The sequence below is a fragment of the Aphelocoma coerulescens genome, chromosome 18 (genome assembly GCF_041296385.1).
Source record: "Aphelocoma coerulescens isolate FSJ_1873_10779 chromosome 18, UR_Acoe_1.0, whole genome shotgun sequence".
Classification (NCBI taxonomy): domain Eukaryota; kingdom Metazoa; phylum Chordata; class Aves; order Passeriformes; family Corvidae; genus Aphelocoma; species Aphelocoma coerulescens.
In genome coordinates this window covers 6,612,573-6,637,395 of record NC_091031.1, presented here as the reverse complement: position 1 = coordinate 6,637,395, position 24,823 = coordinate 6,612,573, and the positions used below count along the sequence as shown (strand labels likewise).

At 44.7% G+C, this 24,823-nt stretch overlaps 1 protein-coding gene across 9 annotated transcripts in view; it reads left to right on the top strand.

Moving 5' to 3' along the window:
• The window catches only part of CACNA1G (calcium voltage-gated channel subunit alpha1 G), a 142,857-nt gene extending 118,588 nt beyond the window's left edge, over positions 1-24,269 (top strand). For 7 of the 9 annotated variants that reach the window (XM_069032285.1, XM_069032283.1, XM_069032284.1 and 4 more), the window contains 10 exons: positions 1,191-1,342; positions 3,650-3,759; positions 4,814-4,947; positions 6,109-6,179; positions 6,453-6,531; positions 6,609-6,730; positions 6,980-7,324; positions 16,054-16,243; positions 19,306-19,475; positions 23,137-24,269. In XM_069032285.1, the coding sequence (XP_068888386.1) occupies positions 1,191-1,342; positions 3,650-3,759; positions 4,814-4,947; positions 6,109-6,179; positions 6,453-6,531; positions 6,609-6,730; positions 6,980-7,324; positions 16,054-16,243; positions 19,306-19,475; positions 23,137-23,991 (2,228 nt within the window). In that variant the 3' untranslated portion in view covers positions 23,992-24,269. Of the gene's footprint in view, positions 1-1,190; positions 1,343-3,649; positions 3,760-4,813; positions 4,948-6,108; positions 6,180-6,452; positions 6,532-6,608; positions 6,731-6,979; positions 7,325-9,583; positions 9,725-16,053; positions 16,244-19,305; positions 19,476-23,136 lie in introns of all 9 variants that reach the window. The other 2 variants (XM_069032286.1, XM_069032287.1) reach the window with 2 other exon arrangements.
• The last annotated feature ends 554 nt before the right edge of the window (positions 24,270-24,823 follow it).

Below are 24,823 nucleotides of genomic sequence, written 5' to 3'. Positions count from 1 at the left end.
AAAAGTCTGTCTCTATGGAAAAAAACAAAACTGATTTTTCAGGATCCTGTTATGAAGCAGGGAGCACATGAAACCATCAAATCTATGGGTTTGATTGCAATGTCATTGGCTATTGACAAAGTGAACTCTATTTCCAGGCAAAATATAATCTTCTAAAATTAGTTTTGCCCTAGAGCGACCCAAACCTGTGCTTCCTGGCATCATTCTTGCCCAACTTTTTTCTTGGGCTAATGTGTCAAACTGTACATTTGCTCTAGAGCACTAAATATCAACCATGCAATTCTTACAGCTCAATAATTTTCATAACCAGTTGATCATCTAATTATGAGGGTAATATTATACTCTGACATCTTCAAGACAGCCCTTTCCACTTCAATCTGCATTATAATGCCTCCTGGAAAATTGTACTGAATTATATACTCAGCCTTGGCATTTCCTCATTAGAGATTAGGTGAGTAAATGAGTTTATCTCTAGGAACATTCAGGGTCTAAAGGCCATGTGTCATCCCCGAGGCAGCCGAACACAGGACTGAGTTGGACAGTGAAATCTAGGCTTTGATAATCTTGTCTAAATGGAGGATCATTATTTTCTGATCACTAAGGCTCATTGATCAGTTTTCCTTGGTATTTTTATGGACCACTTTTCTGACAGCCAAAGTGTTGAATTCTGTTCTCTCTCCAGTTTATTTCAAAGAACCTAATATGCCCTGAACTCTTTCTCTTTCAAAGACTACCACAAACTCAATGGCCTGTGTTTTTAGGCAATTGTTAGTAAAATCTGTCCCCAGCATCTGACCGTTAATTGGGTTTTTAGATGCTTTGGGGACTTTTAAGATCAGCAGAAACAAAAATTGTTGTTTTAATTTAAATTCAACTTAAATTTCCCTACAGAGAAAAATTATCTTTAGCAGCACACTAGTCCCAGCTCACCTCATCCCTGATGCCACAAGGCTGAGTATAGAGCATGTCCCACTGAAGATGTTTAATGGATGTAAGATGACGGGAGCCCTGCTGTGTATTAAAAACGGTAACATGCCAGCAAGGAAAAAAGGAAATAAAAAAGACAGCATGTTGCTGTGATTGGTCTAGAATTTATCATCCCTGGAGTTGGAGAGTGAGGGTGCATTGACTTGAGAAAGACCCAGAGAAATCCCTTGATTTGCCTCTCGCTCTCCTCCTCCCCGCTGCAGAAGCTCAGTGTAAGCCCTACTACTCGGATTACTCCCGTTTCCGCCTCCTGATTCACCAGATGTGCACCAGCCACTACCTGGATCTGTTCATCACCGGCGTCATCGGCCTCAACGTCATCACCATGGCCATGGAGCACTACCAGCAGCCAAAGGTACTGGGACAGCTGCAGGGGACAGGCGGGGGGACATGCAGAGCTGTGCTGGGCAGGGTTAAGGGCAGCTTTGCTGTCAGACCTCCACCTCTGCCAGTGGAGTGTAGCCATCCTACAACTGGCTCCCAGCTCAATCCAGGGCTGTTGGTACATGGATCCCATTGCACCTCTTCCTTCTAGTTAAGTGCAAACTCACTGCTTTGAAAATGAGACTGGGAGCAGGTTTGCTTGCTTTGCTTGATTAGGTCATCGTTGATATCTTCCATTTTACTTATGTTTCACCCCCCCACCCCCCCCCCCAAAAAAAAAAAAAGAAAAAGGAAAAAGAGTAGAAGAATTTGTGAATTGGGGTCTTTTTGCAAAGTTTCTTCTAAATCCCCAGTGTCCCATAGGATCCAATTTTCACAGGAATTGGATTCCATGCTGGTCTTTAAAGTGCATTTTAATATGTTGTGCTTAACTTCCTGGGTCTCTTTCATACTGTGAAAATGAAAACAGCCTGGCCTGGGATGGCAAGTCTTTTGTGCATAAGAATGAAATGGAAATAGCTGCCTTTGCCATATAACTTGTACTTATTTTTATTAGCCACTTTCAGAATGAATAAATATAACACACAATAGGAGGAAATATTCTTTAAAATTAGACAGGACTTGAATACTTAATATAAAAAATCACCCAAACAACTAAAACATGCAAACAACAGGGGGTGGAGGCAGGGGGGATATTCTCCAGTCTATCATAAGCCAAAAGTGAAAGGGAACAAGCCCAATTTATTTTTTCTGTCCAGGTCACCTTTAAACACCCTGGAAGGCTGATTGCATGATTCAGTCATTTGGTGATGAAAAAGGCTGCTGGCGAAGGAGCCTGGGCTGGAGTCGCTCTAGAGCGTGCGTCTTACCGCAGTCACTTTGCAGCTGCATTTTCTCTTGCATTATAAGAATGTTGGGCAGGCTTTTGTTTTTCATTTTCTTTAGGAAAATAACATTTTGTCTCTAAGCCTCTGGTATGCAGCATCTGGGTAGTAAGTCCAAGCTTGGGCTGTGCTGGGATGACGGCACGGTCAGAGCCATACACGTGCTTGAGTCCTGCTCAATCAGGGCCTGGAGATCCCTCTGGTCTAGGTGATGGATTGCTGGGATCCTGAAGATATTTGAAGACTAAATGTACCAAAGAGATTTATATCCAAACTGGTGATTTCTTGGTGCTGAAAGGGGTTGGTTGTGGGATATACCAGGACGCACTGGCGATGAGACCCCAGATGGAGATGCTGCAGCTCCTGGAGAGGCGGGAATGCTGCAGTGTGCAGAGAGGTGGTTTGAGTAAAGAGCTGCTTCAGCCAGCTAAATGTGCTCATTTGCTGCAGAGCCCAAGTGCCCTGCAGTATGGCAGGGAGGCTTGCTCAAAGCCTTGGCTTCCTTTGGCAGCCGGGCTTGTGCTTCTCGGTCAGATGAGGTGATTTTTGTCCATGGATGCTTGAAGTTAAACTGTAGCACAAAGGCATGAGTGCATGAGTTAAACTCCTTCTGCTATGATTTCTCCCACTCAGGGAACAGTAAATGTTGGTTTTGGTCTGCAGGAACATCTCCCCTGTTCCCTAACAGTGCCCTGGACATTGTTATTACCATCCTATATGCCAGCAGGGAGAAATTCAATCCACATTACTTAAAAGGCCAGGAAGGATGCTGCTGCCACAGTGTTCCTTCATGAGGGAGGCTTTTGGGGATGAAATCACCTCTGATGTAGCTCAATGCCTGACTGTGCAAGAGTTGTCCCAGCCAGGATGCACTTGGATTAAATACCAGACTGACTTCTGCAGAGGGAAGGGGGGCAGAGGAAAATGCAAGGCACTTGCTTCTCCTGGCATGCCATCCCTCTGTCCTGCTCCTTGCCAAAAGCTCAAGGTGAGGAGTAATGGGAGGCTGTCAGCAAGGAGCCATTTGGCCAGAACTTGCACAAACGAACAAGTGGGATGAAATTCAGCTCTCTGATGAAAGCACAAGAGGTCTTGTGCTGCTGAGACCAGCAAATGCAGCAGCTCTTTCTGCTCACCCCAGCAATCCCAGCTGGGGCTGTGCTGCTGCTAGGGGTGTGAGTTGTGCCTTGGGCCTGTGTCAGCCCCTCCTGGGATTTTATCACCAGGCAGCAAGTGCACTCCCTGACTCTCTGGGACATTTTTCATCAGAGAGAGCCCATGTTTTAAGACTTTTAGCTGTAACAGGTAAGTGATGACACAAGAGTCAGGTTTGGAGGCAGCAAAGCCCCTCTGCAGTGCTAACATCTAACCCCCATCCTGTGTCCACATCCCAGGTTCTTGACGAAGCCCTGAAGATTTGCAATTACATCTTCACTGTTATCTTTGTCCTGGAATCTGTTTTCAAGCTTATTGCCTTCGGGTTTCGCCGCTTCTTCCAAGACAGGTAACAAAAGCTCCGTTGTGACCACGGGGCCAGCAGCAGGCTCTGCAGAGGGCTGCCCACATTCCATGTCCTGAATGCCCATGCTCTGCCCCATGCTGTGAGTCTGATATGTATGAAGGCTTTTTGGTGTGACTGGTTGAAGGCTGGGTAGGTGGAGGCTTGGGATGTGAGCTGGAGAATGGATTGTGCATGCCAAGGAATGGGAGCGCACCATTTTGGCCCTTGGGAACAGATGAAACAGGGGCAGATCTCATAACAAGCAGCCAGTTCTCTTCTCACACCAGTTGCATGTCCACATAATGAAGAGAACCTGCTGAAGTGACCAAATTTATGTCAAGAGAAAGAATCTAGCCCTGAGTGAACATGAAAGAAAGAAGGGACCTCTCTTTTATGCAGATGAGGAGCAGTGGATGACATTGTGTCTTTATCTAGATTTTCACTCTCTTACCTCACAAACACAAATTTTATGTCCTTAGTGGTTCTTTCTCCCATTTTTGCCTTCTTCAATGTTAATACCAAGAACAGGGCACTAAGCAGGCCTTCACATGAGCCCTTCAGCTTCCAGTGGATGGTTCCATCCCTGTCCCCATATTTTGTGTGTCCATGCTGGAATTACCACTCTCTACAGCCTGGTACAAATCCTTGGGGTCTTTCCTTCACCCAACACAATTTTTTTGCAAGGACTGGACATGGGGTCCTGTTCTCTCTGGGGCAGATCTCACATTGAGGTCCATGAGTGTCATGTCTAGAAGTGGCTGGACAGACATCACAGTGTCTCTCCTGAGGTTTGCAGCCTTTGGGTAGAAAACTGCCCAGCTTTTGTTTCTCTTTCCCCTCAGTCAAGGATATCTTTGGAATTGGCTGATTTTCTAATGAGATGCATTAGTTATAATGATTTCATAACATCACTGCTTTTGTATAATACCCTCAGAAAAATACTGCAGATTCATTTGAGTGCTCAAACCATTGAAATGACTGGAATTCGTGTGAAACAAGCTGCCTCCCCTTGCCAGCTTCTTAGTAGATGCTGAACTTCACTTTGTGTTGTCTCCAGATGGAACCAATTAGATCTGGCAATCGTGCTGCTGTCTATCATGGGCATCACTTTGGAAGAGATCGAGGTGAACGCTTCACTACCAATTAACCCCACGATTATCCGGATCATGAGGGTTCTCAGAATCGCTCGAGGTGAGAGGGATAAAGCAGAATTGACTCATGTTTGAGGCACACAGTCTGCACCAGAAGAGTTAAGCATTGGGAAACAGTCCTGGGGCACATCCCCATCATGATGTGCATAGTTCTGGCATCAGCAGGCTGTAAACAAATAAAAGAACAATGGGGAAAATACTTGCAAGGAGCCAAAAAGCTGAGCCAACTGACCATGTGTTTCTGCCTTAAGAGGACTTGAAGGCTGAGAGCTTAGAAATCAAGGAGAAGTAGCTATGGCAGTAACTCCCACAGATGCACCTGGGAAAATTGCTCCAGTCAAATCAAAGTCATCTCTTAACAGGGATTAGAGAACACAAGCTCAAGTATGTTGGCTTTAAAAGATGAGAATCTAATAAATTTAAATTCCTATGAGGCTTTACATCACACCACTTGGTGACAAAGCATGCCTCGTCACTCTGTATCCATCTGTCCCCTCAGACAAGTCAGGGAGCCAGCTTCCTCGGGGCCTGATTTTTCAGAACAGGGGGGTGTCAGGGCCAAATGATGAAGATGTAAAATGTGAGTGCTCAGGCCCTTAATGAAGTACTGCCAGGCCCTCCTGAAGGGTATTGTGCTCTGAGGAATAATTGTTTTGATTACAGACCTCATCTAAGCAGAGAAGGAGCTGGAGGAGAAATTAAATGCTGCTGTGTCTCAAGAGAGGGAAAAAGTGGGTTTTCTGTGCATTGGATCCCTTTCAGAATTAAAAATACATGCAGCTTCCAATTGGAAATGCAACCGTCTGGAAGAGATGTGTAAATCATTCCTCAGTGAATCATGTATGAAAGTGGGTAGCCTATGGAAGTGGGAAAGTAGCCCCAGGGCTGGGAAGGGAACTTCTCATGATAACCAGAGGAAGGAGATGAGTCCAACACAGATAAAGTGGGGAAGGAAGAGCCAGGCAGAGTGATAACACTTTCTCCAAGTCTCAGGGTAGGTGATGCTGCTATTCACAGAATTTTGATAGTATCCAGGCAACGAGGAGCGATGTAAAAAGGCCAGGGACTGTAGCAGCTAATGGAGAACACTTGACATGATTTCACATTTCTCTTCCTATAATCTGTGCTCCTGGGAGAGGGACTGAGTTTGTGCCTCTGTGCTAACGCTGCCGTTACCATACTGCAAACATGTCTTCTGCAGTGCTGAAGTTGCTGAAGATGGCTGTGGGGATGAGGGCCCTCCTGGACACCGTGATGCAAGCGCTGCCGCAGGTAACCCACTGCCATATCGAACCAGAGCTCCTCTGGCCCACAGCTCATTTCCTGTTGCAGAGGAATGCTAATCATTTTATCTTTGCTGTCATTAGAGAATCACATTTCCCTCCCGAAGCACTGAGATACAGTCCTCACATTGAGGTCATTTTTGCCCCGAAGCCATTTAAGTTTTGGATTAAAGAATGCAGCAAGGAACAGGTCTGGAACAAAAAAATCAATGAATGTTCTTTTGTTGTGTTTTTTCCCCCCCATTTCTTTTTCTCTTTTCAGGTGGGGAATCTGGGTCTTCTCTTCATGTTGTTGTTTTTCATATTTGCAGCTCTTGGAGTGGAGCTGTTTGGAGACCTCGGTGAGTCTTCTTGTGCCAGTGGGAGGGGTGGGAATGGTGTGGGAGTGGGGGTCTCACAGCTGTGCTTGGTCCCACAGAGTGTGATGACACACACCCCTGCGAGGGGCTGGGACGGCATGCCACGTTCAGGAACTTTGGTATGGCCTTCCTGACTCTCTTCCGAGTATCCACAGGAGACAACTGGAATGGGATAATGAAGGTAAATGTTAAGGTTTTGTCAGCAAGTGTATTGCTGTCCTAGATGTGAAATTTGCCAAATCTTCTCAGTTTTCTTCATGAAAGGAGAACCCATTGCAGACTGAAATTCATGCTGGAATCTCTTCACATCCCTCCATCTCTTAGTGCCGTGGTTTAGTGGATAAGTTGGTGTTAGGTCATAGGTTGGACTTGACGATCTCCAAGGTCTTTTCCAACCTGGCTGATTCTGTGGTCATTCCCCCGTTTCCAGGACACGCTGCGTGACTGTGACCAGGAGTCCACCTGTTACAACACCGTCATCTCCCCCATCTACTTCGTCTCCTTTGTGCTGACAGCCCAGTTTGTCCTGGTGAACGTGGTGATCGCGGTGCTCATGAAGCACTTGGAGGAGAGCAACAAGGAGGCAAAGGAGGAGGCAGAGCTCGAAGCAGAACTAGAGATGGAGATGAAGACCATCAGCCCTGGCCAGCACAGCCCCTCGGACATCTTTGCGTGGAGAGGCACCGCTGGTGGAGAGAGACCCGAGAGCCCCCGCAGATTTACCAATCCCATGCAAATCAAGGTGGATTCTCAGCTCTCACTAGCTTATCATATGGTGAGAATCTTGGTTGGAGGGTGAGGAGGGCTTGACCTGCATTTTTGTTGGGGGAAGACTTGCACGAGTTGGTAATGAAAGAGGCGTGTACCAGATGTCCTGGGCTTGTATTCCCCGCTGTCTGCTGCTGACCCTTGCGTGGTTTGGGAGCCAGTGCTGCAGGGAAGAGACCCCAGGCAGGTCTCCAGACCACCTTGATGCATCTGTTTGGAGGTAGAGAGTTTTGAAATTTACTCTGGAGGTCAACTCAAGCAACAGAGTTCAGAGCTAGCTCGAAATTTACTCTAATTCAGAGTTTTGACTGGACCTTTGTGATAGCAAAATCATGAGTGTAATGTGTTTGCTTTTCTAATACAGACCATGAACCACAACATAAAAGAGGAATAAAACTTGGCTAATCTTTGCTTCAGTATTAAATTTGTTTTATGTAACCTCAATTTAAAATCCATCCCCGCAGTCAGGCTTGTAAGAAAAGATTCTTTTAACAATAGAATAATCCAGAGGAGACTCAAACCTGAGCTCACCAGAGCTAGTGGCAGAACTCCCACCAGCAGGAGCATGGCTGTAATGTGGGAGCTGCTACGAGCTGCACCACATCTCCCTAAAGCACAGTTTTTGGATGAAGATTCAGTTTGAGGAATGAAGCGCGAGGTCAAGCCCCAGACAAGTTCTTTGGGAGGTCACTGAACTGAAATTACTTAATAAATACAGCCTTTTTTAGTCTTAGCTGATTGCAAATTGGGTTAAACTCTACACAGACCTCATTAACTTTTATTACATCATGATTTCACAACAGCATATCTTGGCCTCAGCCTGGGGTGGACTAATGAGTATTCTAATGCATGAAAAACTCATTTATGATCTTTAGTCCAAGGGTGAAAGAGAGTAAATCCCTGCTTAAGCTTTGTTTCAGTTCCTAAGCTACTGGAAATTTCTGGTGCCATTAGAGTCTCTGATGTCTGAGATGGAGTCCAAAGCTGCTCTTTGGCTCAGGAAAAAGGAGTTCAGGGCACTGTGGGGAAATCCAGATTTACTACGTCCTCTAGGAAGAAACAACACATCCCAACTGTTGTTGTACGTGTTGAGCAGAGTACTGGCAAACTGTCATCAGCCCTGTCGTCCTGCACCAGGACTGACACTGGCAAAAAAGAGAAATGGCAAAACTGCAAATCAGTTGGAATGATACCCTCACTCTGCAGTCTGTTAAACCTGCCCTCTCTGGAGGTGGCCTGGGAAAGGGTTTATTCCAGTTGTGAACTCCAGAGTGTGTTTCTTTCTCTTTCCCTCAAACAGAAACCTCAAAAACCTCCAGGAGATCTTATTCTGACTATTTATTTTCCCAGCCAAAATCTTCAGGACAAATCTGATGCTTGAGCATGATAGCAGAGGAATACAATTCCCAGGACATGACCCTGCAAGGACAGCATGCTCTTTTGCTTGCCTCTTTCCTGGGATTTCTGCACTGTGTGCTGTTTGACTGTAGCGCCGGTCCTCATCTCATTGTATGCACTGGGCATTCCCTACATGGAAGGTGCACCCTGAAATCATTCCCCTGCTGCCTGCAAAAGCCAGACCCTGCTCTGTACAACCCCAGTGCTGTGGCCAGCTGGTTTGACATTGGCCAGAACACTGGGGGCACCTCAGCCCATGTCTGGCACATGAATTAGTGACCTGACACGTGTCCATCCTATTCAGCTGCAGCTTCCATGGACAGGATGCTCAGCTTCTCTCCAGTCAGGTTATTTTAATTTCTGTGCCCTCTGGATATGGATTTAGGTGTCAAGTATTAGGTCCTGCAGCTCAAAAGCGTGCACCGTGTGTGCAGAAGCCTTGCAGCGAGTAGTGTCCTGTAGAAGTTGACAGCACCGATGGGAAGATGCTGCTCAGCCCCCAGGAGTGACCGGCCGTGTTTGCTGAGAGGGAGATTGTCCCCGAGGAGGGCCCCGGGCGGGAGCAGCCACGGTCCCGGGGCAGCCGCCGTCGCCCCGTCTCTCGTAATGTCTGGGAAAGCTGTCTCTGCTCACCGTGATATTACTGCACTGTTCTCTCTCCTCTTCTCCTGTCCCATTGTTCCTGATACTGCTGTTCTCCCTGAACGTTTCCACCTTTTCCCCCCTTCTGTTTTTTTTTCCCCCTTCATTTTGTTCATTGGGTTTGATATGCTGTCCTTTTTTTCTCTCTGTCTCTGTCCCTCACGTTTTTCCTCCTCTCTTTTTGGCTTGCTCTCTCTCTCTGCATGCTACACACCATCCCTCCTAGGAAAGGCACTTGTTTGACACCATATCACTGCTGATCCAGGAATCTCTGGAAGGAGAGCTGAAGCTGATGGACAACCTGTCAGGCTCTGTGTGCCATCATTATGCCCTCCCAGCTCCCGAATATTACAACTCTGAGAACCAGGTTAATATTCCTAATTTCCTGCAAAGTCTCCATCCAAACTCAGTTTGACTGAGACCTTTAATAGCAAGTTAAAGTCCTTTATGTAATGCAGTCCCAGGGATTTTGAAGCATAAGTCAGTTTGGCTTTTTCTGTGGGAGTTGATGATGTTGTGTATCAATGCAAGAGGAAGAGAACAGGCTCGGAGTTTCCCTCCTGAACACAGTAAGGAGTTTTCCATTGGGATTTACAGTTCATGGGTGTTGGAGGAGAAATGCACAAAATTCCATCTCCATCCTTCAGTGGGGTTCTTGTATTTGGCTTCCTGCTCCTAAGCTGGGCTCCACAGCAGTCTATGTCAGGGCATGTCTGCAGAGCGTGCAGCACAGTGTGAGGTTTTCCCAGAGCAGAGCCTGAGCTGCTGGGGATCATCAAATGATCTTTGTGTTCTGTACCTACTTGTACTGCATGAAAATCCAGTTTTGAAGAGTTTTCCTAAAGAGGCTTCTTGCAAATGGGTCACTGTGAACTAGACCCTCATCTCTGATCTAGTGAATTTAGGAGGGGAAGCAGCCCTTAATGATGCACAAAAGTAACTGTGTGCTCCAGTGCTTTCTCAAGCAGGCAGTGCTTGTTTAAAATTAGCTCATTTACTTCCTAGAATAAAATACCTACTTTTTAAAGTGCATTATTCTTTAGAGCAAATATTTTCCCTAAAACACAGCAGTGACCATAATAATAATTCAAGCACACCTATTTTTTCCTGCAATTGGAATTGAGAAAATTCCATATTTCTTGATCTATTTTTCCCCCCTTTCTGGCTAAAAATAGCAGAAGTTTTCTTGTTAAATCAGTGTGCTTATTTATGAGCTCACTGACACTCTAAATTACCCAACTTTCAATGGTTCATTTAAGGAAAGGAACAAACTTAGGTAAAATGAAATCCTACTGCAGGTCTTTCTATAGCAGGATAACGTCTCCCTCTGATTGCTCCATATTGCATCCCAGAGTCTATTAACCTATAGGAAGTGGTTGCCTCTAATAATTGCCAGAGGAATAGAGACAGTAGCTTTGGCAGGGAAGGCAGAGGGTCAGTAGGAAACTCAGTGAAAGCTGGTTGAAAATTTTTTGTCACAACATTTTTCACCAGAAAGTGCTGCTGCAGCAAAAAAAATGGGTTTGTTTTGACATTTCTGTAATGAAAAAATATAGCATTCCAATTTGCAATGGCTTTTTCTTGTAAAATTTAAGCTTCCCCCCCCCCCCCCCTCTATAATTAAAACTGGTCTAAATCAGTTGGATGTTTCCAACAAAATGTTTTGACGGCTTCAAACTCAATTTCGGGTTTGGGAAGGCTGAAGGGGGGTGATGTTTGGTTTACATTTTGGCTTTTCTGTTCACACCATTTGTCATGTTCTCAGGCAAGTCAGGAATTTAGAGCAGTGCTGGGACTTCCTGAAAGCAACCTGATTAATAGCAGCTCCCAGCAGGGCAGCTCCAGCGGGCAGGAGCTGCTGGTGTCCACCCCGCCCCTGCACAGCTTTTTCCTGGCTCCTGTCGGTGGGTCCCTCTTAGGGATTCCTGTCCTCAGGCTGGCAGCCTCTGCAGTGATGCCTTTTTGGGGAGCCTTATACGAAATCAGGGGCTCCAAATCACCTCTCTCATCTGTTGCCAGCGGATGACTGTGCTAGAGGAGATATCAAAGCCAAGGTTAGATGAGAGGAGCCCGACCCTCTTACTTATCTCAGCTGAATTTTGAGCCTCTCCAGGCTCACTCATCGCTGGATTTGTTCCACCCCACGGCTGCCATTTCTAAGAGTGAGAAAACCCAGTCCTTTGACAACTTCAATGCAAGAGATCTGGGCCTCTGTGTTTTCTCTTGGAAGATTTATTGCTGCTGAAAGACTTTTCAAGCACAGAGGACGGCAAAAGAAATGCACAGTGAGAAATGGAAAGGAAGCACCTGGGACTTGCCCAGAGCAGGCAGCCCCTGCGAGCGTGAGCCAGGTCTGGAGGTCACCGGATGAAATGCCATTCCTGGTGCCATGAGCACTGTTTCCAGGGAGGGGATTTGGGAAGAACTGGGCCTGCTGCAGAGCAGACACCCCCTCTTACAGTGCCTGGCAGCAGAGCTGTTGCTCTGGGGGAGATGCTGCAGTCCCTTTCCCCCCTCTTTTTCCTCTAAAATCTGAAGTGGCATTTTCACATTTCTTATAAAAAGACCTCTGTATCTAGGGAGAGAGCTTCATCAATGATTTGATAAAGACATTTATTAATTGTTTGAATGCCTTCAGTGGGGCAAGATGCCCCATTTGTGCAAGATGCATGAAAACAGAAGGAGTGTGGCTGTGTAGAGCCGATTCCCAGCTCAGGATTTCTCAGTGCCAGAGGAGGCAGCTGAGGCCAGGCCTGAGGGGCATTTGGGGGCTGAAAAATGCAGTTGGCTGCTTTAGTAGGGCAGATATTGGTGTCACTGGAGGCTCTTTAGCCAGCCAAAATGAGCTGAAAGCACTAGGAAGGTGTTTGCTGGCCAAAATCAAGCTTTAAGTTTCTCCCTGTGTCCTTTTAGACATGAGGAAGTGAATTATGGTCCCACCTGCCTCTTGAGGGAGGGCGTCCCTGCAGCCTCCCTGGGGCACAGGGAAAGGCACACTCCATACCCCATCAGAAAAAATGGTTTTGTTTTTGGGGAATCTTTGCAGACTCAACAAGTTTAGCTTAGAAACCAGCATGGTTACTGGGGGGGAACAACTTCAGAGAAATCAGATCTTGAAGCCTCTTGTATTTGATCACAGCCAAGAGGATAAATCTCTCTAGTATGAAAGTAGTGTTACTTTTGCTTCTTCGTGTAGACAGGAGAACAGCAAAATACAATGCTAGCATTAGTGTATGGTTTTAAACCCTCTCCCAGGTCCCTGGTAAGCACTGAAGTATGAATGTCCCACTCCTTTTTTAATTTCTTTGTTATATTTAATTTCTTTAATGTTCTGTCCCCGGTAATGATGTGCATGATATAGCTTCTCCCACTGCAGTGATATTGCTTTAGTGTCTGGAAGTATTTAGATTATGATACTTTTTTTTTTTTTCCTTTTGTTAATTTTCTTTTCCAAAAGATTTGTGTCCTGGTTTCTTATGTTTAATCATCTCTCCCTTTAGATCCCTCTAGCTGAGATGGAGGCTCTGTCTCTGACGTCAGATATTCTCTCTGAAAAGTCCTGGTCCTTAGCTCTGACGGATGACTCTTTTCCTGATGACATTAACACACACTTACTTAGTGCTCTGGAAAGCAATGTACATACACTGGTCGCTGTGTAGTCTGATGTTTACAGGGTTCTAAATACTGCTCCCACCTCTCTGCACCTGCCTAATGGCATTTCCAGTTCCAGCCCCTTCCCAAATAGCACCAACCTCTTCCCTGAACAGGACACTGTCCTTAATGCCATTAGGTCCTGGGTTTTGTCACTCTTGTGTCCACAACCTTGGCTCCTTGCGAGGAACGAGTGGTTATTTCAGTTTTTCTTGTGGTGTCTAATGTATAAAAATCATGTATTTTCTACAAGTGAAGTAGGTAGTAAAGAAAAAAGCTTTGGAAAGTGTCAAGGTTGACATTTCCTCCCCATCTGAAACAAATCAGTGACGCTGTGTGAAGAGACACCCATGAGCTAATGGCTCGTGTCCTCTGCTGAGGGGTCAGGCCCAAGCCCTCAGTTTGGAGTGGATTTTTGTCATTACGAACACAGGCACCACAAGGCTTTTTGCATGATTGGTGCCAGACTGTTTACTTTACAAATAACAAATGGGGATCTCTCTGAGATGATACTTGTTTTGAAAAATTCTTTCTAGCAGTCACCATGCTGGAAAAAAAAATTTTTTTGACTATTCAGTGTCATTTTGACCGACATAACCAGTATTTTGAACCCTGCCTTAACCATGTCCTCTTTGAAACATTAGACATTTTTAGCTGTGTAGCAGTCAAGTGCTTTTTTTCTGCTGTACAACAGACATAACTCCTTCCCCAACATTTTTAGATCATTCTTGTTTTCTTTGTTGTTGTTCATGTACCTGCCTTTGGATGTTTGTGTTGTTCATAAATTTTCTGCCATATTAGCTGACTGTCATCCTAATTAGCACTTATTTGAGAAACATCTCTTAAACCGTGACAATATTTCCCATCATGCTTCATGGCATCCTGTGCAAAAGATTTTGTAAACTCCATTTAACTTCTTGTACGAGGCCTTTTGTTTCAAAATTAGTATGGAGAGTTGGACAGAGGAGAAACCCTCCTAGTTTGGAATCAGATTAGACAACCTTGTTTGACAGCATTGCAAAGTCTCAAGGGTATAGCCAGGAAAGATGGTTTGTCTCCCCTCTCCAAAGAAAGCAAAACTGTGTTGAACAAAGGATTTTGTGAATTTTTATCACTACCAAAAAAGTGTTTGGTCACAACAGTTGCCCAAACTCCTGAAAAACTGCAAGTTTTCATTGAAATCTCTTCTAAATGCAATGTTTTTACACTTCATTTAGATGTGGCTTTAGTTGAAAAATATCTCCCAATATTTTGTTTTACTCAAAATAGATTTGGATTGGGATTTTTTCTTTTTTTTTTCTTTTTTTTTTTTTTCTTCTTGTTGTTCAAGGAAAACTTGGATTTGATTTTCAGTCAAGCCAAAACAACATGTTTTTCAAAAGTACCACTGAACCAAAAAATCATGTGCTCCCACTGCTCTGTGGGCTGGCCTGGGAAGATCATTTTGCAGCCATTTGCAATGGTTGTCATGAATTTCACTCATGAGATTTCCGCCAAGATGATCCAAAAGTGGAAACGAGCCCTCTGTGGTATTGGATCCTGTCAATGAACCTAAAGGTTCACTGAAGGTTGGATTTGGATGGGATCTTGAATCCAAATTCTCGTGTTCAGATCCAAATGGGTCTGAGTTTGAGATCTCAGGTTTCAGGGCACCTTTTCTGCTTAAAGCTCAGTAGTATGATGGCTAAACAGCATGAACTGGGCAGAAGGGGAAGGCAGGGAAGGACAGAGAGGTTCCCAAATCCAAACTCTCGGCTTTACCAGCACTGGTTCGGCTCTGCTTCCCCAGGCTGTATCAGGAGACTGCAGTCTCCCTTATCTAGGCTGTATCTAAGCTCTATCCAAATCAGCAGTTCCCCAAGGACTGAAAAAAATGCTGCGTGGCAGTGCAGACCTGTTTTGTTCATTAAATTTGCAACAATGGTCTTTTTTTTTTTTCCTATTCCCTGTCTTTTCTTCTTTTTTTCCTCTTTTTTTTTTCGTTTTTGCAAATTCCTTTTAATCTCATCATGTTTCTTGTGCAAACGAATGCCGTAGTGAAATTTTGTTTTTACGATTGAAGGATAAAATTGGGATTAAAAAAAAATCTGGGTTGATTCCAGAAAACCTGTAATGCACGGAGTGAAGGGAAAATTTGTCAGAAAATAAGACCTGAAGTTTTCCAAAAATGATCAGCCAAATACTGTATTAGACTACAGTGGCACAAACTTATTCCTGTGTATTTCACGTGGGACATTTTAATGATTAAATAATTGTTTCATTAGAAATACAGTGGGAAGATGACTTTGCTTCAGTTTTTGCTAATACTCTCCAGGACAATAACACCCAAGAACATTTCTGGGATGGAGATATTTTCTTATGAAATCAGACCTGAATCCACTCAATATTGCCTCTGGGGCTGCCCATTCCAAGAGTCTCTTTGGCTGTAAAAATTCCACAGTGAACCTATATACAATAGCCCTCGCTTGCATTAGATCCCTTCTAATTACAGAGTGACTTTCACCCTGAAGCAGTAGAGCTTTAGATATCCTTTTCAATAAAGTAGGTTTAGCTATTCATTTTGTGAGAAGAAAATCCAATAAAATTGTGCTGTGAGCCAGAACAGAAAATATTTTTGATAAACTAGTTTTTGCATTTGGGTTGGGGTTTTTTGTTTGGTTTTCTTTCTTTCATTGTCAGAGGAGGAAACTACTCACCTTTGCAAAAGCCTGCCTTGCTGTTGAGGGCACCTAGGGAGCAGAGGGTCAAAGTTCTGCCAAGCATGTGACCTTTGCTGGCCTTGAGGCATGATGCCTTCTTTGCATATCCCTGAAATAGTCATGGTTTATTCCTACGGTGTGGCTTCCTCTGTTTCTGTGGTCCATTGTGTGAGAGTTTATTGACAACCCCGACGGAGGGGGATGGCTCCCTGGTAGATCCATTCGTGCACCCTGTGCATGCCCATCGTGCCATCCTGGTTGCAATGGCTGTCGCTCGCGTTTCTGGGCACTTCTCCTCTTTCCCACCTTTCCACTCCTGCCTTCCTCACATTTTTCTTCCCCTCAGGCTGATCTCCACTCCAAGGACGACACGCTGACCCTGTCCCCCAGCAAGGACCTGCTGAGCGTGAGGAAGCCCTCAGTGGGACGCACGCACTCCTTGCCAAATGACAGCTACATGTTCCAGCCTCCCTACTCCAGCCCCTGCCCTGCCTCCCTGGGCGACAGGAAGCCGGCACATCACAAGTCCCAGTCAGGTACACCTCTCTCAGCTGGGAAAAGAGTAGGATTTTCCAATAGAGCAAGAGTTGTGGTTTTCCAAGTGTACTAGTTTGAAAACAAACTAGTGGGAGATACCAAGTCAGAATAACAATTTAATAGGGAAATTAAAGAAAAGGGAAAAACTAAAAGAAAACGCTGTTTCAAACTGACAGAGTCAAGATACAATCTGGCACCCTGTTAGTCAGGGTGGTGGTAGCAGTCTGGTAGAACAATGGCTGCAGTCCTCTGAAGTGGTGATCCTGTAGAAAGAGGGTCTGCTCCTCCTCAGAAGGTCCAGTGGTGGCTGTGTAGCTCCTGTCCTCTGGAAATCCAGTGGAAAGGTTGTCTCTGATGTTCAGCATCTCAGATTATATCCAGGACGGAATGCTTGGTTCCTCCCTCTGGGTGGAGCATCTCACAATGGGGTAATGAGTCATGAGGCCAAGTGTTGATTAGGCTCATTAACAGGAGATAGTCCGGAGGGAGTTATCTCTGAGTCATGGGGCAGGACAATGATGGGCCATTAACAGCAAGATAGTCTGGGGGAGGAGGCAAGGAAACACTGCCCCACCTGGTTTCAACAGCTCATGAGGATGGTAATAGAATACACTGTGACCCAGGACACCAAGCTCTTCGGTAGAAGGGGGGAAATTGCCACTAGTTTCCAGCTGTGTGTCTAGACCTTGTGGAATGGCTGTGAAAAGCCCCTCCACAATTTGCAAAGCCCCTCCACAATTTACAGAGCCTGTTTAAGATAAATCCTTTTGTCATAATCTTTTGGCAATGTCACAGTGGCCTGGCTCAACTCTGATTGTCCCCCTGCCTGGTTCCCTAAGGTTACAGTCCCTACAGCTTGTGCTCTATCCATCCCACCAGGCCCAGAGGAGAAATCCCAGTAGAGAAATATTTCCTCCTGTCTGTTTTTTGCAGCAGTACCTGTTCTGGCAGGTTTCAGAAGCTCTGTCTGGGAACATCTATGAAAGATGGGAAGATGGTGTCTCTAAATGCCTGTAAAATGAACATAAATGTGCTGAATTGAGAGACGTCTCAGTGTGAGATGAACAGGAAAATGAGAGAGTGTGGAATTGTTCTTCCCAGTGTGCATGGTTGGGATATATGTCTTGGAGCTAAATTCAGAGATATTCTTAGGTACAGGGAGGGCTCTCCCTGCCTGCACCTCTGTCCCTGCCCTTGCAGCTGCCTGCCAGGGCTTGTCCCTGTGCCCCCAGTTCCTCTGCCTGCCAGGGGTTATCTGGGGCTGGGAAGTGAATGGAGCCACCTTTAATTTGTCTGTACATGCCATCATTTTAGACATTTGTCACCAATAAGACAGGGAAGTTTTTACAAGCATTGCCATTTGAAAGCCTCTAAGCAGAACATAATTTCAGCACTGTTCAGAATGGTAGGAGATTTGAACAGATTAGAAATAAGATGTTGAAATTTGCATAGTAATAAGAATTGGGATGAATAGTGACTGTTGAACAGAAGCAAATAAAAAAAGATGTGGGCACAAGGGAGGAAGATGAATGTGGTGTTGTGAGAAATCTCTGCCACAATACACAATTTTCAAGGTCAAGAGTGGTGATTTGAAGAACCTGTTTGCACATAATGCTAATGGTGCAGCTAAAATCCCATTGAAATCAATAGCAAATCTCCCATTAGCTTCAGCTGAGCCAGAATTTATGGGTCTCTGTAGCAGTCAAGAAGTTCCTGACCACACAAAAAGAATCATGCTTGCTACAGTGAGAATTTCCAGTGCTTCATTGTTGACCCTTAATTGGGATGTATTTGCACTGTCTTGAACAAAAACGATGTCAACAAGGGACTGGGTGATTTCTGAGTCCCTCCTTTTTCAAGACTTCACTTCCCAGTTTCCATTTGGAGAAGCTGAGTAGCCCTATCTGACAGCCCTGGCTTTCTGGGGACAGGCATTGCACCCTCATAAATCCACAGGAAAAACAGTTCCACTGAGGTGTAGCAGAAGTACTTCGGAGAGGTAAAGCTGATGTCTTATAACCACATTAGGCAATTAAACCTCTTGTGTTTTTCTCCTGCTGGTGAAATTCCAATCATCTTAAGCAGGCCAGAGTGCTGGGAGGTGGGTAAGATGCCCAAATTCTGACATATCACTGTCCTCTTCTACCTACAATGTCACTGCTTTTCAGGGTGGAGGACGTCACCCCACCTGTTTACAGTTTGTAATATTATAGAGTGCAGTGAAGACAGCAAGAGGTGCCAGGCGCCTCTAATAAATCACCACAACCAAGCCATAATATTTCAAGCTGAGAAGGTTTTGTTGTCAGAAACACTGGCGCTTGCAGGAGGTATTTGTTTGAATACTCCTTAGTAATGGGGCTGTTGTTCTGGGAAAGATTCCAGGACAAATGAGATTCTCTGGGATGCAGTCCAGGTTAAATGAATTGTTTTGAAAAACGTTGAGCCTGTGTGTGGGGGGAGCACGCAGAGTTTCAAACCTTTTAGAAGAAGTAGCCAGCAACCACAAAGGGTCAGGAAGAGGCTGGAGAGTATGTGTTTCCTTCTCCTGGGAGGCTTTGTAAAACCAGCCTTGAGAGCTGCCAGGTGCTGTTCCCTTTCGCTTCATTTCCATTTCCATGTGCCTGCTGGTTTGGAGCTCCCAGCAGTTGGTCTCTGTGCAGGCTCAGGCATGGAGACACCTTCTAGAGCCTTTCAAAGTCAGATGCTTGTGGTGCTTAGAGGTGAGGCTGCCTGCAAAGTTATTGGCCCAAAAGCAGGGATGCAGGAATTGCCAGTTCAGATGAACTTGTAGTTCCTAGTCTTCTGTCCTCAACAGGAGCTAGTCCCAGTTGTATCAGGGGAAAATGCCAAGAAAAATGAAATAATAGACAATGCTGGAGTAATTTATTAGTAGATGGGAGTTTTTTCCCAGTTGTGCAGAGCCAGTTGCTGAATTCAGTGGTTTTGCTGTGCCTGTACGATCCAAGGTGCAGCACAGCAGTTTTCCCTGGGAGGTCACTGAGGTTGGGACACAACTCTTGGATGAACATGTCCCATTTCTGCCTCTTCTCCCCCTCTCAAGGTTCAAAAGCGTCAGTGCAGTCGCAGCCAGCAGACACCAGCTCTCTCCTGCAAATCCCAAAGGACCATTTCCACCATGTAAGAGCTCACGACCATTTGGTGGGGGAGAGCAAGCCCCAGGTCTCCCAGCAGGTGCACTCCCCTTCTGCTGAAAGGCTGCTCCGCAGACAGGTAAGCAGAGTTATGATCATAAATCCGCTGAGCTTTTATATTGATGCATTTCCTGGTTAACCATGCTTTAAATTCAAGGAGGGATTCACAGAGAAACCTCCAGAGAACTGTAATTCTCCTACAGAAATAACAAAAAGGTTGATAGTTTTTGATCTGAAAGCCATCCAGGAGACTCCAAAGAATGTGCGTGATGAGTATCATGTCCTTTGGCAACATGCCTAAATGTTCTCCACATTGTTAGCACTTTATTTTTTTTAATCCTCCTCATAAATGCAGCCAAATGCTCCCTAGGGGCTCGTTGGGGTTGAGGAACTAATTCTTAACTGCTGTGATTTTTTCGGTGCTTGAAAGGACACAGGGATTGCAGGCTCCATCCCAGGCCACCCCTCCTCTGACTCCTCTGGTTTCCCAAAAGAGGAGAAGTGTTTCATGGAAATTGGTTATCTCGTATGCAAAACCGTCATGGGAAGCATACTGGTTTTACAGTGAGAATTGAAAACTAAAATCTTTTTCCATCAGCTGTGAGCTCTAAAAAGTTTTAGTATATGCAAAGCAGAACTCATTTTATTTTGAAACTGGTTTTATCTCTGGTTTTTGACTGGCATTGATTTAAATCCTGATTCAATCAAAGATCTAAGAGATCTAATCAAAGATTCCAGTCTGGTTGATTGGAAACATAAGTTTAGACTTATCTTTTTTTAGTAAAATACTTAAACTTGTGCTTCACTCTCACATTTTTAAGCATATTTCAATGATTGTGCAGCTGGACCAGGACCAGAAGCACATCTGATTCAAAAACTCTGCTTTCTTCAGTATTTCCATGCCTGATTTTACATACACAAAGGGGATCAGTTCTATTTTTTCAAAAGCAATTTCTTTGCTTTTGAATGAAAGTATTCCCATTTCTTTCATCTTTTAATCAACATTGACAAATTAGACAGTTGACTCATTAAGCTCTAAAAATGGATGTGAAGTACCAAGGTTAACAATTACATTAGTCTGTAATACTAAATTGACATAAGAAATTCCTTGCATGTATTCATTCACACAGGGCTGGCCAGCTACCCCAATCACCATTAATGGGGAAACTAATTGATGTCATGATTCCAGTTCATAGCCACTCTCTCTTGCTTTCTAATGAATAACAGACCCATCCTTTTGAAGCAATCTACCCGGAATAAATTACCATGTTAGCCATCTTCTCCAGTCTAATTTTGTTCATATCTTTGACGGCTTCTTTTTCTAGACCTTTTCATACGTTTAAGTCAATTTATTGCCCTCCCTGCTCATGCAGTGACATGAACATGCCCTTGGAGTGACAGAGAGCAAAGAGCTTTGTGGCAGTGAGCAGACACAGTCCGTGGGCAAACCCATGAGGGGTTGCCTTGGGTAGGCTCCTGAGCAACAAGGAGCTCCCAGGCTGGCTAATGGGAGCAGTGAGGTTGTTCTGGTGGTATCTCTGTTACTGCTAATTGCAGTCTAGATGGCCAGACACTGGGAAACTTAGTCCTTTTAAGAGGCAAAATTCCCTTTACAGCCCCAGCACTTCTGCTTGCTCAGGTGCTTTCTGCTTTGCTCCTTTTTATTGCTACCACTAATTTCTCACTAGCACATCAAATAGCCCAAACAGGCAAAGCAGTTTGGTTTTCAGTACCCATTTCTCCTTATCATTACATATACTGCATGCAATTCTGATTTGTTTTCTTTTCTTTTTCTTTTCTGTTCTTTCCCTTCCCTCTCCTCTCCTGAATCTATAATAGATAAACCTTGTCCACCACATACCTGGTCCTTGCACTTTCCCTGAGCATTAAAACATGTGTGTTTAACCTCCCTTTCCCTCCAGACTGCTGGAGAGCGAGCACAGCCCCCACAGTAACGTCCAGTTTAGACTCCGGAATGTTTGACAATTAGCAATGCACTCGCAGAGGAAGACGAGTGGATCGGATGCTTTGGGAGAACATTCCTGCTGAGGATTGCGCTCCTCGGCAGTGCATGGCACAAAGGCTTTTCTCCAGAGGAATTCTACCTGAAATTAAACCTATATTGATTCTGTAGTTCCAGGACTGTGTATCCAAGGTGTAGCCCACACCAAGCTGTGGCTGCTACAGGTGTACACCCCTTCTGGGATGGCAGAGGGTGCTTTTATTTTCAAACAAACCAGTAAAACATTTGTACAGTTACTACTAACAACAACCACAGATGCCTGTATCATAGGCAAAGAAAGAGCTGGTGGTGACTAATACTGTCGTGGTGTGCAACACAGGTTGGTGTGCAAGCAAAAGTAATGACAACAATTACTTTTTGCTTCTGTATTCGACTTCCGTGTGGTCTGTGTCTCTTTTCAGGATATGAACATGATTTCTTCTCCCAAACACTCACTAAAACTACTGGTGCTGAGGAGATCAGCATAACTTCACTCCTGACTGATTAGTTGCCAGTGTTATGCTGTGAAATTTTAACTAGAAAGGATTCACCAGCACTGGATTAAATTGTTTGCCATATTAAATATTCTCTGAGCTGTCCCCGTTGACAACGGGAGAGCAATGTGCAGATGCTGCAATAGACTCTGGTGTTTCTGTGCACACATGGACTCACTGCAGCTGACGAGAGCTCTGCTGAATAGAGATCATTTGGCACAAACGATCCTTGCGGGACAATATTTGTATAAAGTGTATGATCATTTTGGGGTGATTTGTCACAAAAGTATTCCTTAGCATGAGGAATTTCATCATTTCATCTCCTTACACTTTTCTAAAGGACTGGGACCAGCTGTATGCATTTCCTCCAAATTTTCCTGTGAAGATTTTTATCTTTAAGATCATTTAAGAGTCTTCTCAAACAGAGACTTGGCCTTTAAGGGCCAGTTAACATGGCTGATTTATAAAGCCTTTTGACAAGGAACGCAGTGCAGTGAAAAGGCAAAGCCTTCAAAACATGCCCAACGTTCCCTCTGCCAGCAGGCACTGATACTGCATAAGGCTCCAGACAGCCAAGGCAAAATGTGCCTTAGGAAGCCTGAACTTAAGCATCAGAATGAATTGAAATAATTACAGTTTATTATTAGTCCAGCTTTGGACTCCAGCATTTCCAGCTCCTGCCGTAAGATGGTGCAGAGTCACGGCTCCAGCCAGGGGACCAAAGCCAGGGACAGGCTGTTGCCTTGATACTGGCACACAGCAGGGTTGCTCTGGTATTGCTGCCTCTGGGGATCCTGTTCCAGGCCCTCAGCATCACCTGAGCTGGAGAAGGGAATGCACAGGCTCACTTGCACATCTTTCTTTCCTGCTCACACCTGGGTTGCTGAAATTATTGAAGGCTTTGCTGTAGACCTTCATCCTTTGCATAACAAGAACATGACTAAGTTTGGGTGGGGGCATTCTGGTTTTGCAGCTCTCCATACTTAGAGAAGAAAGCTAAAGGTCAACCATTTAGGAAGAGTGAAGGGATGTCACACAGGGACAAACCCACAGGTCCTTGACGATGGGAAGTGGTAGAACCCACAACACAGGTTGTTACAGGAGTCAGTGGGTCTGTGCTGAGGGATCTCAGCAGAGCTGAGTGTCCTGTAAATGCTGTGCCTTGCCTGTACTAACCTTTGTTTGGTCTGTCTCTCTCACCTGGCAACTCCTCTCCTCCCCAACCCCTCTGCGCTCCAATACAGATGGCTATAAGGAATGACTCTCTGGATAGCAAGGAGAATCTCCACACCGAGGTGAGTGAGCTCTCTGACCCAAATGTCCCCACTGGGCCCAAGGAGGAGTCACCAGTGGCTCTGACGCCCTCAGAAGCGAATGAGTTGGCTGCCTGGAGTCGGGCGAGCGTCCATACGCAGCAGCATTCCCACAATCAGTATAATATTTCAAAGCAGGCACCAGCATCCTGTGCTTGTGCAGACTCATATCAGGAGACCCCTGAAGACTCAATGGACCAAGAAGTATCTGAAATAAACAGCTCCTCGGAGCCTTTCACTTCAGAAACTTGCACAGCCTCGAGTGCCTGTTCAGAGGGTCAGCCTCTCACTCCTAAGAGGAACGTGGGCAATACCGGCAACGTGACACTGAAGGACCTGAAGAAATACCACAGTGTAGACACCCAGGGTCTGCTAAAAAAACCGCCCTCTTGGTTAGATGATCAAAGGAGACATTCAATAGAGATTTGTTCCATGGAAAACAGCCCTCAGCACCATTCCACGTCCAGCTCCTCTGGCTTTATAAGTCAGGTGGTCAGTGAAATGGAAGGCTTGCAAGGAACGCGGCAGAAGAAGAAACTGAGCCCTCCCTGTATATCTATAGATCCACCTGACGGGCAGAGTTTGGTACCTAGGGGACCTCACAGCATCTCACCTGCCAGTGGAGACGTTTGCTTGAGGAGGCGTGCTCCATCCTGTGAGTCCAAGGATTCAATGGATATAGGGGATTCTCTGCTTCCAGACAGTATGTCAACATCTCCTACCCCAAAGAAAGACTTGTTGACACTTCCTAGCTTTTCCTTTGATCAAACGGAAATGGACCCCTGAGTTACTTTTCTGTTGGTGCCAAATGTTTTCTTCCCTTCATGTAATAGAAGAAAAAAAAAAATTTAAAAAAACTCTGTACTCCAAAATGGCACTGGGTAAAAAATTTCCAAAGAAAGATTAAAGAACCAGCTGGTTAAAAGAGTGGTTAACCTATATCACGCTTACTTAAGCATATGTTCTGCTTAGGTAAAAGCAATACAATGTGCAGAATCTATATGTATATTATATTTTATTAAATTAATTGAATCTAGCATTGCGGGATGTAGTACATTTTGTGACTAAAGACTCATTTAATTTTCTTCTATTTTATGTATCTCAGAATATTTCTGAGATAAAGTTGGTTTTTATGAATATTTTAACCTAAAAAATATATATATTTAATCCCTTCTCTTTTTTTTGTTTTGTTTTGTTTGGGTTTCATTTTGTTTTGCAAAGCACAAAATGTAGCCAATTAGTGCATTACAGACGAATTGTATCCCACAGTCAGCAGTAAATAAGGATTATTTAATGTAATTTATTTTTCCCCTTGGACTTCAATGATATTCTGGGAAAACGATTGTTTGCGTAGTACAGAAGCGCAGTGGCAGTTTTTTAACAGAATATTCCAATCTTGCATAAAATTGACATTCAGAGTGTGAAAGCAAGTGCTCAGACCCAGGAAGGTCCAACATGCTGATAGATGTCTGAGGACGGTGAAGGCAGAGCCGTTTAACAGTACAAGATACTGGATTATGAAAGGATGTTGTAGATCATCCACTGGCAACTCACAAAGTCACATCCATGGTTAATTTTCATATGTGCCTAGGAAACAGGCAACAAAGGCCTGTGGTCA